Source organism: Corvus brachyrhynchos, unplaced genomic scaffold (assembly GCF_000691975.1).
Source record: "Corvus brachyrhynchos isolate BGI_N302 unplaced genomic scaffold, ASM69197v1 scaffold17, whole genome shotgun sequence".
NCBI classification, from domain to species: domain Eukaryota; kingdom Metazoa; phylum Chordata; class Aves; order Passeriformes; family Corvidae; genus Corvus; species Corvus brachyrhynchos.
In genome coordinates this window covers 13,163,408-13,177,542 of record NW_008240046.1, presented here as the reverse complement: position 1 = coordinate 13,177,542, position 14,135 = coordinate 13,163,408, and the positions used below count along the sequence as shown (strand labels likewise).

Sequence of the window (14,135 nt, the reverse complement as noted above, 5' to 3'; positions counted from 1 at the left end):
AAATCTCTGTCCTGGAGAGCTTGCAGAACATATACGGAGAATGGACAAAAGGTGGGAAAAGTCCAGGTAGAGGACTAAATGAGGAGTAGTTACTTGCAAAGGATGACACAGCATCTATGTTTGGAGCTAAGAGATTGGAGTTCAGTTCCCAGTTATAACCAAGATATCTTGTAGGACATTGCCTGTGTATTCTGATAGATCAGTTCCATAAAACAGGCATTTTTTTTAACTGAGAGAAAGAAAATCTGGTCCAGGAGGTGACCAATTATCATTACAGACATATAAAAATAGAGGAAAAATGTGGGGGTTTGGTATGAAGAGCTTGAGGTCAACTGAGAACTGAAAATCCTCACCACATTAGGAAGATGCCAGTTAAGTCTCTATCCTCCTTCATTTTGACTAAAACAGAAATGTAAGATTTGTCTGTTATTTAAATGTATGAAGACCAGCAAGGATAGTTGATTGAATTTAACCATGAATCAGATCTCATTTGTAGTAAAATTTAGAAGAAGAAAGACATAATTGATTCTAAAGCTTAAGGTAATAAAAACTCGTGCTGCTGTCCCAGGATTAAAGGTTAGCCAGTCATGCTGGTTTTATTATATTAATTCAACAATGAAGTATTGTTTTAAAGCTGCTTGCTCACAAGCCATTTTGATAGGAATCCAAAGCATGTTTCAGAAACTGTCAACAGCATTCCACAGAAACACAATGGACGTTTGTTTTTAAAATTCAGTCAGCCACTTTCAAACAGTACTAATCCCATTAATTTAAAACAGGATGATGGAATATCTTACATATCAGGGATCCTTCTTGTCTATCTTAATTGCATACAGAATAAAGCAGTTGCAATTTGAATGTGGCATGTCATATTACTAGACAGCATGTGGTGTGTTACCCAACTGTTCATTCATGATCCCAACTGTTGGTGTATCCTGTACCTATTTGATTTTGGCAACCTGGTAAGTTACCAAAAATTGTGAATTGTCAGACAGTAAGTGCCTACCTATGAAAGAGTTTGAGGAACTTTCAAGCTGAAACAAATATATCCTTGAATAGGAATGATTTGCAAGTCACAGAGGTAATTAATTTCCTTACACAAGTGCAATTTAGTTTGTACGAAAACTGGAATGTAGAGAAAGGAGAACAGACATGCTCACAGCTTTACAGACTACTTTAGAACTTTGATGTTTTTGTGGCCAAAACTTGGAGAAAAATAGAATACAATTACAGGTGTTTTGTGCAAGTTGCTGTTCTTGCAGGGGATGCTTGTGATCACTTCTGATCTGTTCATTCCTCACTCACAAGGTTGTTAACTTCCAGCAAAGATGATGGATGATGACAAAAAACAGAAAACCAATTGTATTATAGAAGAATTTATTCTCTACTAAATGCTTGACTTTTGTCAGGGTGTCTGTTGGTTGGTTTTCATTTTTGAAGCACAGCTGCAGTCACTTCCATGATGCTATGAAATATTCAGTTAAACTAGAGACCAGAGAAATGTGTTTACAAACTGTAGTTCTTGAGGGAAATATGGAAATACTGAAATGAATCATTTTTTTATCTCCAAGTTTAGGGGAGCGTTGTTTTACTATTTTCAAGTTGCAGTTTCTAAAATCACTGGTAGTTCAGGAATTTAATGAATCGTCCAATCTATGACATATGGTATTAATTATCCAGAGATTTTGTGAATAAAGAGAGCCTGGTGGCTGGCTGAGCAGAACAGCTGTTCCAGACGGTTAATGCCCAGGATTAGGGCAAACTAGAGGGAAGCTGAGACAAGAATGGTGCTGGTTATGTTTCTGCTCAGAAAGGCTGATTAGTACTAAGAAGCCTGCCTGTCTGCCTGTGTCCCAGTGTGGGTTTGGGTGGAAGGATACTACTTGTAATAAATTCTGCTTCTGTAAAGAGCACAAACAGTTATTAGTATGAAAGGTGTACTCAAAAGCTGCTTCTGTGCTGCAGAGTGTTACGGTGGGAATGGGAATTTTTACAGTATTGTCAGCAATAACTCTGTGCTCCTTGACATTTTTGCCAAGGATTAAGTTGTATTTGAACGGAGATTTCAATGGCATTTTTCCTTTCCATGTCCGTTGCAGCAAACGGTACCTCATCTCCTTCCCTTCTGTCCTCTAATTCTGCTTCTGCCTGAAGTAGAACAGCAGAGATATTAGTATGATTTTCTCTATCTGCTATTATATTCTCTCTTTCCACAGAATTGACCAAAAAATGTCTGGAGGCCAGAGCGGGTATGAACTGTGTGAGGCCAAAGCCATCCTGAAGGAACTGAAGTCCATCAGAAAGGCGATCAGTTCAGGCGAGAGAGAAAAACAAGATTTAATGAAGGTATTTTGATTGGTTAATGCAAGTTTTGTTGTGCATTTGTTTTAACATGACTCACTTCCCTGATGATAAATACTTTGCATTTTACACTTTTAAGGAATTCTCAAAATTCTTTGAGCCAAACTAGCATTAACATAAATTTTCAGATGCAGAAACTGAAGCCTGTGACATTCCTAGTTCAAAGAGCGGCTCTATGTTAGAGAATATAGATTTTTTTGGAACTTGTATGTAAGGTACAATGCACATGTTACCTCTAAAGCACAATTTAGAATATTAAGTGGACAAAATTGGTACATGCTGAAATGCCTGACCATTTTTTAAATCAATGAAAGTTTTCCTAATCTAAATTGTCCTATTTCCATTTCTGAAAGCAGATTTCTTTTTTTTTTTTTAGTCAGCAAAATACATAATTGGTTGGCAATTTAAAAAACACAAACAAAGTCCCAAAACAGACACAAACCCAAATGAGCAGCTTTTACATTCTTACAGGTGTTGGTCACCCTTAGTGTCACCTACCAATGGCTTGATTAAAAGGATGGGTTGCTTAATATGAAATAAACCCAGAATTTTTGTAGTGGAGTCTTTTATGTAAATATATTTTGGAGATAAACTGGTATAAACATGGTAAAGAGCAAAGGAACTTTAATGCCACTTCCTTCTTTAATTCCTGGACAGAGTCTTGCAAAACTGAGGGAAAAATTCAGTATTGATCAAACCACTGAAACATCTGAACCAGACTTGAGTTCCAGTTCTGTAAACTCCCAGCTGTGTTTTCCCAGACAAACTCTGGATACAGGGTCTCAGACGGACATTTCTGGTGAGGTGAGCTTTTTTCCATTTTGTCCAGTGTAAAGAAAAATTGCAGCAGAATGCTACAGTTAATGGAATAGGAATCAAATGGCTGTTCACTGTTGCAGATAGGATATATATGTATATTTGTTTCACAGAATTACTTAGAGTCACTCACACTAGAATTGCTTTTCTGATTTTTTGCCCTTGAATTTTAAGTCAAGATTCAGATGAACTTTATGCATTTGTCATGAAGCATTTATGACAATCTGATTCAGTCAAATAGTTCCAGTACAGTGAAGATCAGAAGTGGATAGTATTTTTTTTTTATCTGTCTATAGGATATGTTTCACCTTACAGACCTAATTAAATATTAAGATTTTTTTTTTTTAATTTTTAGGAGAAAAGATATCAGAATTTAAATGCACAATTTCATTTCACACAGATGAAAAACTGTTTGTGGAACTACTTTTTCAGTGATTTAGTATAACCTTGTTTCACTGATGATATATTTTACATACAGAAGGCTGTTTAATTTTGATACCACCTTTGAAGTTCTGCAAGCTAAGTTTGTAAGAAAGACAGTGTACAAGGTTTTCCAGACAAAGAGCTTGTCTATGTTTTGTAACAGATTTATTAAAGTCTAACTTAGAAATGCTCTGACATAGTTCTAAATTCTGAGTTCAACAGAATTCATAGTAGGAGATCAGAATTTTTGGTGCACTCACTGCAAGAATTCTTTGAAAATGCTCTGGCTTTACTGTGATGGAATATGGGCAATTGGTGGTACAGTAGTTAAAAATATATGAAATGGCTCAGAAGAAAACAGCACTGTTTTGTACATCTGAGTAGATGAGATCTCAGCTAGGCATTTAACATCAAGTGGGGAGCTGGCTGCAGGGGTGGGGGGGGTAATTTTATTTTTCTTTAAACTGTAATTTTTCTAGCCTCTGCCTAGGTTTTGTTGGTTCGTTTAAAAGCTTTGCACAGTAACGAGCCTATTTGTTTTGTTTGGTTGGTTTTTCCCTCAACAGATTGGAGCAAGAAGTAGATCGAATTTAGCAGAGAAGGTCAGACTCAGTCTGCAGTACGAAGAGGCCAAGCGAAGGTAACGGGGTCAGTGGGAGCGTGCGGCCACAGCGCGGGGCCGGCAGTGCCCGGTGGCCGCGGGGCCTTTTTTTGCTCCAACGCCGTGCTCGCAGCGACATCCAGCGGGCGGCACCGCCGCGCGCCCTTCCGGGGGCTGCCGCGCTCGGGAACACTGCGGCTGTTCCTTAGTGCTAAGCTGGATATGTAAAGAAACAGAATTAAAACCGTGACAAATTACTGGCAGTTCCAGGATTAAGGGAATAGAATGAGCTGGCTTTGTGATGAAAGCAGTCGCCAGGTTATTTATGTCCATTATATCCTTCTTCGGGATCATCATTTTACTTTACAGTACCACTGAAGGCTTGTCAGTTTTAGAGCTGCTTCAGACTTCCAGTGCAGATTTAGTTGGCTTAATTATTTCTTTTTTCCCCTGAGACTTCAGATAATTTAAAAACTTGCTATCACTATGGGTTGGCTTCTTTTTTGTTAGTTTAACATGAGGAGTAAAGAAGTCAGGAACTGCTCCACTGATGAATGTGGAGTGCCTTTCAAATAAAGTTCTGTGGTGCTTGCCCATGAAAGTGGTGCCATCCTGATGAATTGCCACAGCACTGAAAAATGGGCATCAGAAAGCAGAACATTCAGAGTTCAGTTGGCATCTTCTGGTGTCCCAGAAGTGCTGCATAATACTGGGACAAGATTTACTATTGGGATAGCTCTCTTGTGTGGTAATATTTTCTGATACTTGTCGCCAAACTAATTGTCAGCTATTCAGAAGCGTTATTGTTTTTGTTGTGGAGGTTCTTTGTAACTTAAGGGAAATAGAAATCTAAGCATTATTCCACACCCAAAGTTTTGGGTATTTTTACTATGAAGAACTGAACAAAGCAATAAAATAAAAAAATAGTGGTTTTCCCCAGATGAAAACTGTGCCTAAAATGCCATTTGATCTGGGATATAAATATTATTTCAGTAGGAAAACTGTGGCATGATCATTTAGAGAACTACAAAAATAAATTTGCAACTTATAAGTACCAAGTAACAGCATAGTTGTTTTTAGGTTTTAAAGGCAGGAGCCTGCACAACTATTTTTTTTCCTGATTTCAAATGTATACTTCCTCATACAGAGTAGTAGCTACCATCCTTACCAGTAACAACAGTAATCCTTTATATCCTCATCATGGATCATAAAACCTTATTGTATAATCAATGCAGTCATCAAAGAACACCAAGGCTATTGTGTTTGTTCAATATTGAACATGCATGATTTTGGCTCACAATCATCATGTACATAACGTTCACTTTCGGATGGTCATTTAGATGCAGGTAGGTGGCATTGTTTCTCAGGCACAATTGTTCCAAAACCTCATCACCCTCTTTTATGACTGTGTCTTGATACCAAGAAGTCCCAGCATTGCATTTTATCTTTCTTTTGTAGGAACAAAAAACCTCCTTGAAGTAAGTCAGTTTGCCACTTCTGTCTTGGGGGAGGGGGAAGAGAGAAAAAAGGAGAAACAGTACAGTGCTCAGAGTATGGAGTACTGTAGCACAGGATCTTTCTTTCTCACAAATTACTTAGCCAAGAACATGGGTCGAAATTTCAGTGTGTGTAACTTGGAATAATGAAGATACATACCAGTTTGCACATAAAGCTCAGTACCTAATTACACCCCTCCCCCAAGTATTGTGGTCACTGTAACCATCTCTGTAATTTAGTAAGTGTTGACCTTCTTTTCTGAAATAGTAAATGTGCAAGTTCTCAATTATTTTGTGGTAAAATAGCTAAGATAAAGAGGATCTTGTAAGTGAACTTCTCTAATTGAAAATTACCAGATAATTTTGTGCATTGCAGATTTGACATTGCTTAGCCAGCAGAATGTCTTGAAGAGGTGGAGTGTTCATAACTGTGCTGAATTCAGTTGCAATTGTTATTCAAAAGGATCTGATACAGCATGCTGACAATCCTATCCTGATGTGGTGAAGATCTGGCTAATATTCCTTTTTGGCCTGTTGTGGCACCCCACTCTTAAGGTGGACCTTAAGAGCACCCAAGATTCATAGATGCCCATGGTCAAAAAGGAATTACAAAAGTCAAAGAGTCTGCAAAAACTTACCTATTCTATTAGTTTATTATTAAAACTTCTACTAGTAAATTATACACACGGCATGGAAATTGGGATATTAGTCCCTGACCTCTGAGTATAAACAAGTGGTGATGGATTTTGAATAGGGGGTAGAATGAAATTGGAGAGGGAGAGAAAGGAAGGAAACAAACAAAGAAAACAAACACCACCAGTTCTGGCTCCAGCATCAATCCATCTGATGGGGTGTCCCAGGTCCTGGGGCACCTGTGGGGGTATCTGTTTATAACCAAGCTTTTCTTGCCCTGGAGTTATGTTTCTCACTTTCTATGCAAATTAGTTATCACTAGCAGTCTGTTGTTCCAGACCCTTCTGGAAATGGGTTGAGGGCTTCAGGGCCTTTGGTGGTCTTGATCCCCCACTACTGCCATGGGAACAGCAGTTGCACAAACTCAAACTGTTGAGTTCATCTCTCTTTTCTTTAGATAGCTGCTGTTGCATTGCCTTTTTTCAATTGCATAGAAGAGCAATGCTTTTGTCTTAAGATTTGCTGAAGTGAGCACCTTGCTATGGTGCACATTCTTTCACCATGGTCGTGTCTGTTTCTGAGGAGCCATTGGCCTCCCACAGCGTAGGAGAAATCCATCATACTCATGAATGAGTAAAGCATGGTGCCACTGCTATGTTACCAGACAGATTTCTTTTAATAAAGCTTTTAATAAACATTGTGACTTCTACTTGAACTGGAATAGGAGCAACTAATTTTTAACGTATATGCATATTGCTGCTGGCCTCAATATGTGGCCTGATTCTCTGGCATAGCCTGCATTCTTGGGAAGCAAAACTAAAAGTAGGGCCTTGAGTATAAAATGTTGTTATAGCCTGATATCTTTCAAAATACTGTATCACTTCTCTCTTTCCTGGGCTTTGTGTGCTGTGCTGGACTCAGGCAAATCTGCTTTGTTTTATTTTAGCATGGCTAATTTGAAGATTGAACTCTCTAAGCTAGATAGTGAAGCCTGGCCTGCAGCACTGGATGTGGAAAAGGAAAAACTGATGTTAATCAATGAAAAAGAAGAGCTTTTAAAGGAGCTCCAGTTTATTACACCACGCAAACGTACTCAAGATGAGCTAGAGCAGCTAGAAGCAGAAAGGAAGAGGCTTGAGGAAGAGCTGGTGTCTGTGAAAAACACACCCAGTCAAGCACTTGCTGAAAGGTAAGGGGTTGCCTTTTGCTAATATTAAATGCTGCTTTCTGCAATCTAACCTTTGTACTCATTGCAGACCCTGAACTATGCCATGATGGGCTGTTTTCCTTCAGTGACTGTTCTATGTAGATCTTAATTAAATTTGTTATTAGCCCAGTGGGCAGAAAAACAAAGAAGTCTTCAATACTGTGAGAGAATGTGAACACCCTGTATGTGCTCTGCAGTATCAGTTGCTCTGCGCTTGTTACCAGCATGAAAATGCCTGTGACAGATGTTAAATAACTGAGGAATGTCAACATACCAGCGGGAAGGCAATACATCATTCACTCATTTCTGATAATAGCTGCAAACTGTTTGAACTCAGGTTACAAAGATTATCTCGATCATTGCAACAACTGAAGCCTTTCATTGTGAGTTTTATTACAAGCAAAAATGCAACCAAAAGGGGAAAAAAACCCCAAAAAGTTGAGATGAGAAGCATAATTGCTGCAAAACTTTTCTAGCTTGCTGCTACCTAACTAGTAAGTGAAGCTAGTCTCACAATAAATTGTTTTCAGCCATATTCAGAGTTTGAGAAAATCAAAGCTGACTGTCACAAAAGGACTTTTCATCAGCTCTAAGTGGAAATAAATTTAAGGGCACCTCTAGCCCACATAAAATGCAATAAACACAGAATGTCTTTGTGTGTATCAGTATGGCATGCCTACTGAAGTAATACAATTGGCATTGTGTGGCTTTCTTACTTCCCTTTACTGGGAAACACCTGCTGTTGCTCCAGGGTGCTGTATTGCAAAATTCCTGTTATAGCATTAGAAGCTGAGTCCTAAATTGTAGCTGAGTAACAAGGAAGATTTTTTTGTTTACAAAGTACAAATGTGTGTATTAGGCAAGATTTTTCTTAACATGTCTACACTTTATAATAGCTTAAACTACATTATATTAATAATCCAAATATGTTTTAGAAAAGGGAACTATATTTTTACAGGAGAAGCTACCTGTCTGTGGTAGTAGTACCTAAAGTACCATGGATCTGTTGCTCTTTGACTTCCATTAATAAATGGTGAATAAGGGGTCAATAATAAAATCACAGTCACAGATAAGTATTTTGAATCTAAGATTTTGATAATATGCTGTTGTATAGCTAAATCTTGACTCAAGCCATAAATAGGTAGCTGGTGTTTGAATCTTGTGGTTTGGATTTGCTTTAGTGCCAGAGAAAGTTCTGTGCCTGACTGTGTTCCCATACATGTCAGATGCCAAACATGGAGTACCAAGGACAAGTAAAATTGTCCCCCATTGTGAATTTTCCATGTATAGTGACAGAATGAGTTGTTAGAGCTTCCTTTTTTTCCCTCTCTTTTCCTCAAACTTTTTTCCTTTGGTTTTTAATCCTGAAAATGTGGTTTAGGCTTTTTTTCCCTGAGGTTAATGTAAGATATGTTGAGCACTGCTGGTTGAGGTTTGCTTTTTTGTTATTCCAGCGAATGTCCAGTGAATTTCTAGCTTCAACTGTTAATATTAAAACTGTCTCCTTTGGTGACTTCAGGGCACATTAATTTTTTCACACCGGGCTATTTTGAGGATTATTTCTGGTTTGTCTAATATAAACATAAAGTAAATCTTCATTTTCAGAAGGATTCACATGATGAAAGTTTTTCTGAAATGTTAATTTAAAAAAATACATTTAATTGTTTCAGATCAATCAGCAGTGCTCTGTTTCTTGGAGATGAGGGAGATTCTCCTCTCCATTATCAGTGGAGGAGCCGTGCCATCTTCAGAATATTGTACTATTGTTGCATTACCATTTTCTTCTATGAGGTTTCTTGAGTGCCTTCAGTTTGCAGTGTTTTCATAGGAACTGATAAAGAAGCAGCAGCATAAGAAGCTGTGGATTGTGCCAGAACTTAACATGATGAGGGTTCTTTCATTTGGTTTAGTGGTTTGGGGTTTTTTTATATCTAAAGGGAAAAGAAACAGGAGACGTGCTCTGACTTAAAACAAAAACATTATAGCATAGCCCCGGGTTATTTTGGAGCAGGATGCTGAAATTGCCAGTGGTAGATGTACATGGATTCAATTTACAGAAGGAGGGTGTAGATCATAACATATCACCTTCAAAAAGGCAGAGACAGGGCATACTCTGACTGCTTTAAGAAGCCTTAAAGCAACTGTGTAGTAATAACTGGATTGTGGGACTGTTGAGAACTACTTGGTACTTTCTTGCCTCTGAGTTCCTGTCAGGGAGATTCCATTATTGCTTTAATCCTTGGCAGTATCTCCCAAGTAAACACAGTCATTTGAACAGGTCCATGCTTTAAGTACTTGCTTGTGCTGTTGCCTGCAAAACTGGCACCTGCTCTTGCGCCTGTCACAAATGAATGTGTCCATCTAAGTTTGCATTGAAAGGTGAGGTATGTGCACTTTTTAATGTATCTTCTTTAAAGATTCTCTGCTCTTCTCAGCAATGTTACAATTTAAGATCAAGAGAGAAAGATGTCTCACTAACCTGAAGTCCCTTCTGCAGTGAGTAATAGGTTAATTTAAATAGAAGGGGTGCAAACAGGAGAGACTGAGAGAGGCCAGTGTCAGAATAGATAACACAGTGGTTGTTTAGGTGTTTACACGGGGTTTTTTGGATATTAAAGTTCCTGCTTATGCTATAAAGAGGGAAGGTTCGTTATCTTAAAGTTTTGGCTATGGAGTTGTTGGTCTTTTTTCCATTTGGCCTGGTGTAGAATGAAAGAACTTTCTCTGAATCTCAATTTGTTGTGAGATAATGAAATGACTTACTGCATTTCTTTGAACTTCCACAAATGATTTCATCACCCAGCTTGTGTTTGTGATTTGTGACTAACATCTTTCTGACATTAGCCTACAAGTATTAACACTTGTATTTAATTACTAGTACATCAAATTACTTCCAGGAAAGAATTTTTTTTCAGGTGCTAAATTATAAAGGATAAATTATATTTAACAACCTCCTTAAGATAGTAAAAGAAAATAAATGATTGTGCTTTTGAGGCAAAAACCAATGAAACATTTTAGTTCAATAGTACAAATTCAGTTGCTATAATGTCCCTCTTGAGGTGGCTGTAGATGTGTCTTTTGAAGACTTCAGTCAGAGAAATTCCTAAGCTTTTATTTCCTTTCTTGTCTTCTACCATTAGTAGTTGAACACAGAGCAATTTCTGTGCCTCTTCCTTGAGAAAAAAATGATAGTTCACTACTGAAAAGCCACAAAAGAGATACTGAAGAGCATTCTTGCTTGGGACAAGCAGGATAGATTAGGCTTTAAATTAAGACAGAAGGCATCAATAGATAGTAAAATGATAGGAAATAGTGTCTGATACTATAGATGAACATAATTCTTGGTGTGGAAACCAAGAATTCTTGTGTGTGTGTCTTCCTGAGCAAAGAATGAAAGACTGTGTATGCTTTTAACAGCCTTAGCAGGTATTGGCAGATGAACACATCACTGCAGTGTGAGAGCACATGTGGCGTGGGCAGTGGAGTGGAAGTCACACTCTCACTGACCTCGGGGTAACTTATTCACCTTTGCATAACCCAGATTTGCTCATTGAATGAGCATGGGTGTAAGCAAATGCTTTTCATGCTTTGCTGAATCAGGGACTTAATGTCTTTTTACTGGTATCTGACATCCAAAGGGAGTGAATTCTGGGCACTCTTGAGTATCTCATTCAGTTAATTCACTTTGTGTAAGAAAACAGTGGTTGATGTTTCTTGTTTCTCAGTTGCTTGAGAACTTGTGACATGTATCAGTTGACTGAGCAAGGCCTAGAGGAGAATACAGTAATCCACAACTACAGGAAGATTTTAGCTGAATCCACGGAGAGAAAGCAATTTATTTAGTGTAAATGGAGTGATAAAAGGGAATTATAAGAGGGGAAAAAAATCACTCTAAAGGTTAGTGAATCATTTCTACTACCCAAGAGGAATAGGAGAGTTCCCTCTTTTGTGGCTTTAGAGCTGCGCTAGCTAACAAAGAAGGAGGCAATAAATCCTGCTTTCTCATAAAGGTGAACTTGATGATAAGCATTACAATGCTGTGTGGCTCTGAGGTGCTGACAAAGCTGTTGGGAATGTAGAAATCTTTACCAAGGACTCCTAAATATGGTCTATAGTCTCAGAACCTTTCACTGAATGCTGCTTTGATTTGCTGTGCTTTATCTCTATATAAAGATTCTGAAATTAAAGGGATTGCTTTGATTTTAAACTTCAAAATATCAAAACTAATACTGGTATTACTGGTATTAGTGTTCTTCTAGTTTGTTTGTTTGTTTTGGTGTTTTTTTCCTGGTTTTGTTGGTTGTTTTTTTTTTCCTGGAGCTATATTAAGTGAGGAGGCAGTCTGCAGCATGGCTTTTAAAAAAACTGTATGAGTGCAGACCTTATTATCCTGAAGTTGCAGCTATTTTCCCAGTGCTCATCAGTTACTCTTTTATTGGGTGCATGTTCCCCTTGGTACAGTGTGAATGTCCCAACCCTGTGCTTGCTTGTACACTCAGCAGGTTTGTTACAGTGCTTGGTATTCTGCAGGTAAAGTCACTCTGCTGAAGCAGTTGGGGGTTTTATGATCAGACTGAAAGCTAACACAGTATTTTGGATTTTAGTCACTGGCAACCTGATAAAAAAATGAGGGATCTTCACTTTGTTTCTTTTTTATCTATAAAATGTTCTAGCCTATTCTGTAATGCTTTCCTGAACTAATACGTACATCTCTTTGCAGATTAAAGCTGGAGGAGAGAAGAAAAGATTTGGTACAGAAACTTGAAGAAACTACAAAGTTAACTACCTGTTTGCATTCACAACTTAGGAGGTGAGACTGTACTGCATAATGTAGAACCTGTTTTGTAGTGGACCTGGATGTCTCAACTTCATTCTTAGGATTTTCTCTTAGCTGGAGGCTCAGCAAAATTTATTTAATATTTAACTAAGAAAATGCAAGTGTAATAGCTTCAAGTGTTTTGTCACCATGCAAACCTGGTGTACTTTTATAATTTCAGTAAATTTTCTAAGTTGATAGTTCTGTAACTATTCTGTAAACAACTTTTAAGTGTTTAGAAGGGCCTGCTTGAATTATTTTTCCTGACGTTTTTTCCCAGCAGTCCTCCAGAACTGAGACAGTGGCACTCACTTTCTCTGGCCTGGCAGGACTCCTTATCTCCTATTATTAACAGGACAAGAGTGCATGTTACAGCCTTTGCCATAATTTATATAGTTGGATTTACTGTGCACATGGAGTGCCTGTTGCCATACAGATGGGAAGCAGTTCTGCTATAAGTTGTCTTCTATCTGGCTTATTTCCCAGGTGCTTAGGCAGGGGGTAGGCTGCATGAATTGCTCTAGAGGTAGCAATACTCCTGTGCTGCCAAAAGCTCCATCTTGGGGATCCTTGTGCTGTCACATTGACCACATGAGTACCCACATCAGAGTGGAGCAGGTTTCCAGTGGGATATAATAGCTGAGAAGGCTGCTGTTACTGCTGGACCAGTTTGTCAAATCTGCAGCCTTCTCCAGTAGAAAAGGGGCTTAGGCAGCTGGCCATAAGCTGGATAAGTTGCCCTGGTTGTGTGCAGGTTGGGCACACTGGTGCCAAGGTATGGGTGCTTAAAAAACATAATGCCCCAAGCAGCTTTCGGTTGTAATCTGTTGCAGGGCTGTTTCAGTCAAGCTTCCCTCTCTTTGTTCTGTTCTGTGCTGGTTTAGTTTAGTAACATCACTATGTGTTTGTGCTTTCTTCGCAGCCTCTCAGCTAGTACGTTATCTGTGTCTTCAGGGAGCAGTTTGGGATCCCTGGCATCCAGCCGGGGATCTCTGAACACATCAAGCAGAGGATCGCTAAACTCACTCAGCTCCACAGATCTCTACTATAACCAAGGCGATCAAATTGCAGATTTGGACTATCAGTACAAACTTGATTTCATATTGCAAGAAAAAACTGGTTACATTCCTTCGGGGCCTATCACTACCATTCATGAAAATGAAGTGGTCAGTTCCCATGGGAGACTGGGTTACAGTGACTCTCCTTCAGCTGCAGACCATCCCAAATTGACTGAACCTCCCAAATCTGTGACATCACTGTCTTCCAGATCCTCACTCTCCTCCTTGTCCCCCCCAGGCTCCCCTTTGGTTTTAGAAGCTGCATTTTCAGTGTCAGCTCAAAATTCCCCTCTGCATCACCTCACTACGGACTTTGAAGACTCTGACCTTTCAGGTGATTTTGCAGGCATTAGCTTCTGCGAGAACCAAATATTATTGGACTCTGAAGCCAGAGCAGGGTCTCAGATTCCTACAGATGATAAAGATCTAAATGTTAGGCAGCCTCTGCCTTCTCTACATGAAGGAAGTTCAGGTAATTAAAAAAAAAAGTAATGTCAAATGTATATGTAACATGAAAATTAACAGCTGGCTCTTGAAATGAAGAGGTACCTTGTGTAACTGAAGAGTGTCTTGATCAGCATGCACTTGCCATCGTGGGCAGTCAGTAGTTCTGAGGGATGTTACCTAACTTCCAGTTTTGGCTGCAGAGAGCTGCAATCACCCTGATTCTGTCTCCACTTTTCAATAGCTATTTTAGAAAGAAAGTTCATATATTAATCATGTA

At 38.7% G+C, this 14,135-nt stretch overlaps 1 protein-coding gene across 2 annotated transcripts in view; it reads left to right on the top strand.

The window, feature by feature from the left end:
• The window catches only part of WWC2 (WW and C2 domain containing 2), a 61,542-nt gene that overhangs the window by 21,270 nt on the left and 26,137 nt on the right, over positions 1-14,135 (top strand). For both annotated transcript variants that reach the window (XM_017744328.1, XM_017744329.1), the window contains 6 exons: positions 2,217-2,346; positions 3,019-3,165; positions 4,167-4,240; positions 7,277-7,519; positions 12,258-12,347; positions 13,276-13,883. In XM_017744328.1, the coding sequence (XP_017599817.1) occupies positions 2,217-2,346; positions 3,019-3,165; positions 4,167-4,240; positions 7,277-7,519; positions 12,258-12,347; positions 13,276-13,883 (1,292 nt within the window). The remainder of the gene's footprint in view (positions 1-2,216; positions 2,347-3,018; positions 3,166-4,166; positions 4,241-7,276; positions 7,520-12,257; positions 12,348-13,275; positions 13,884-14,135) is intronic.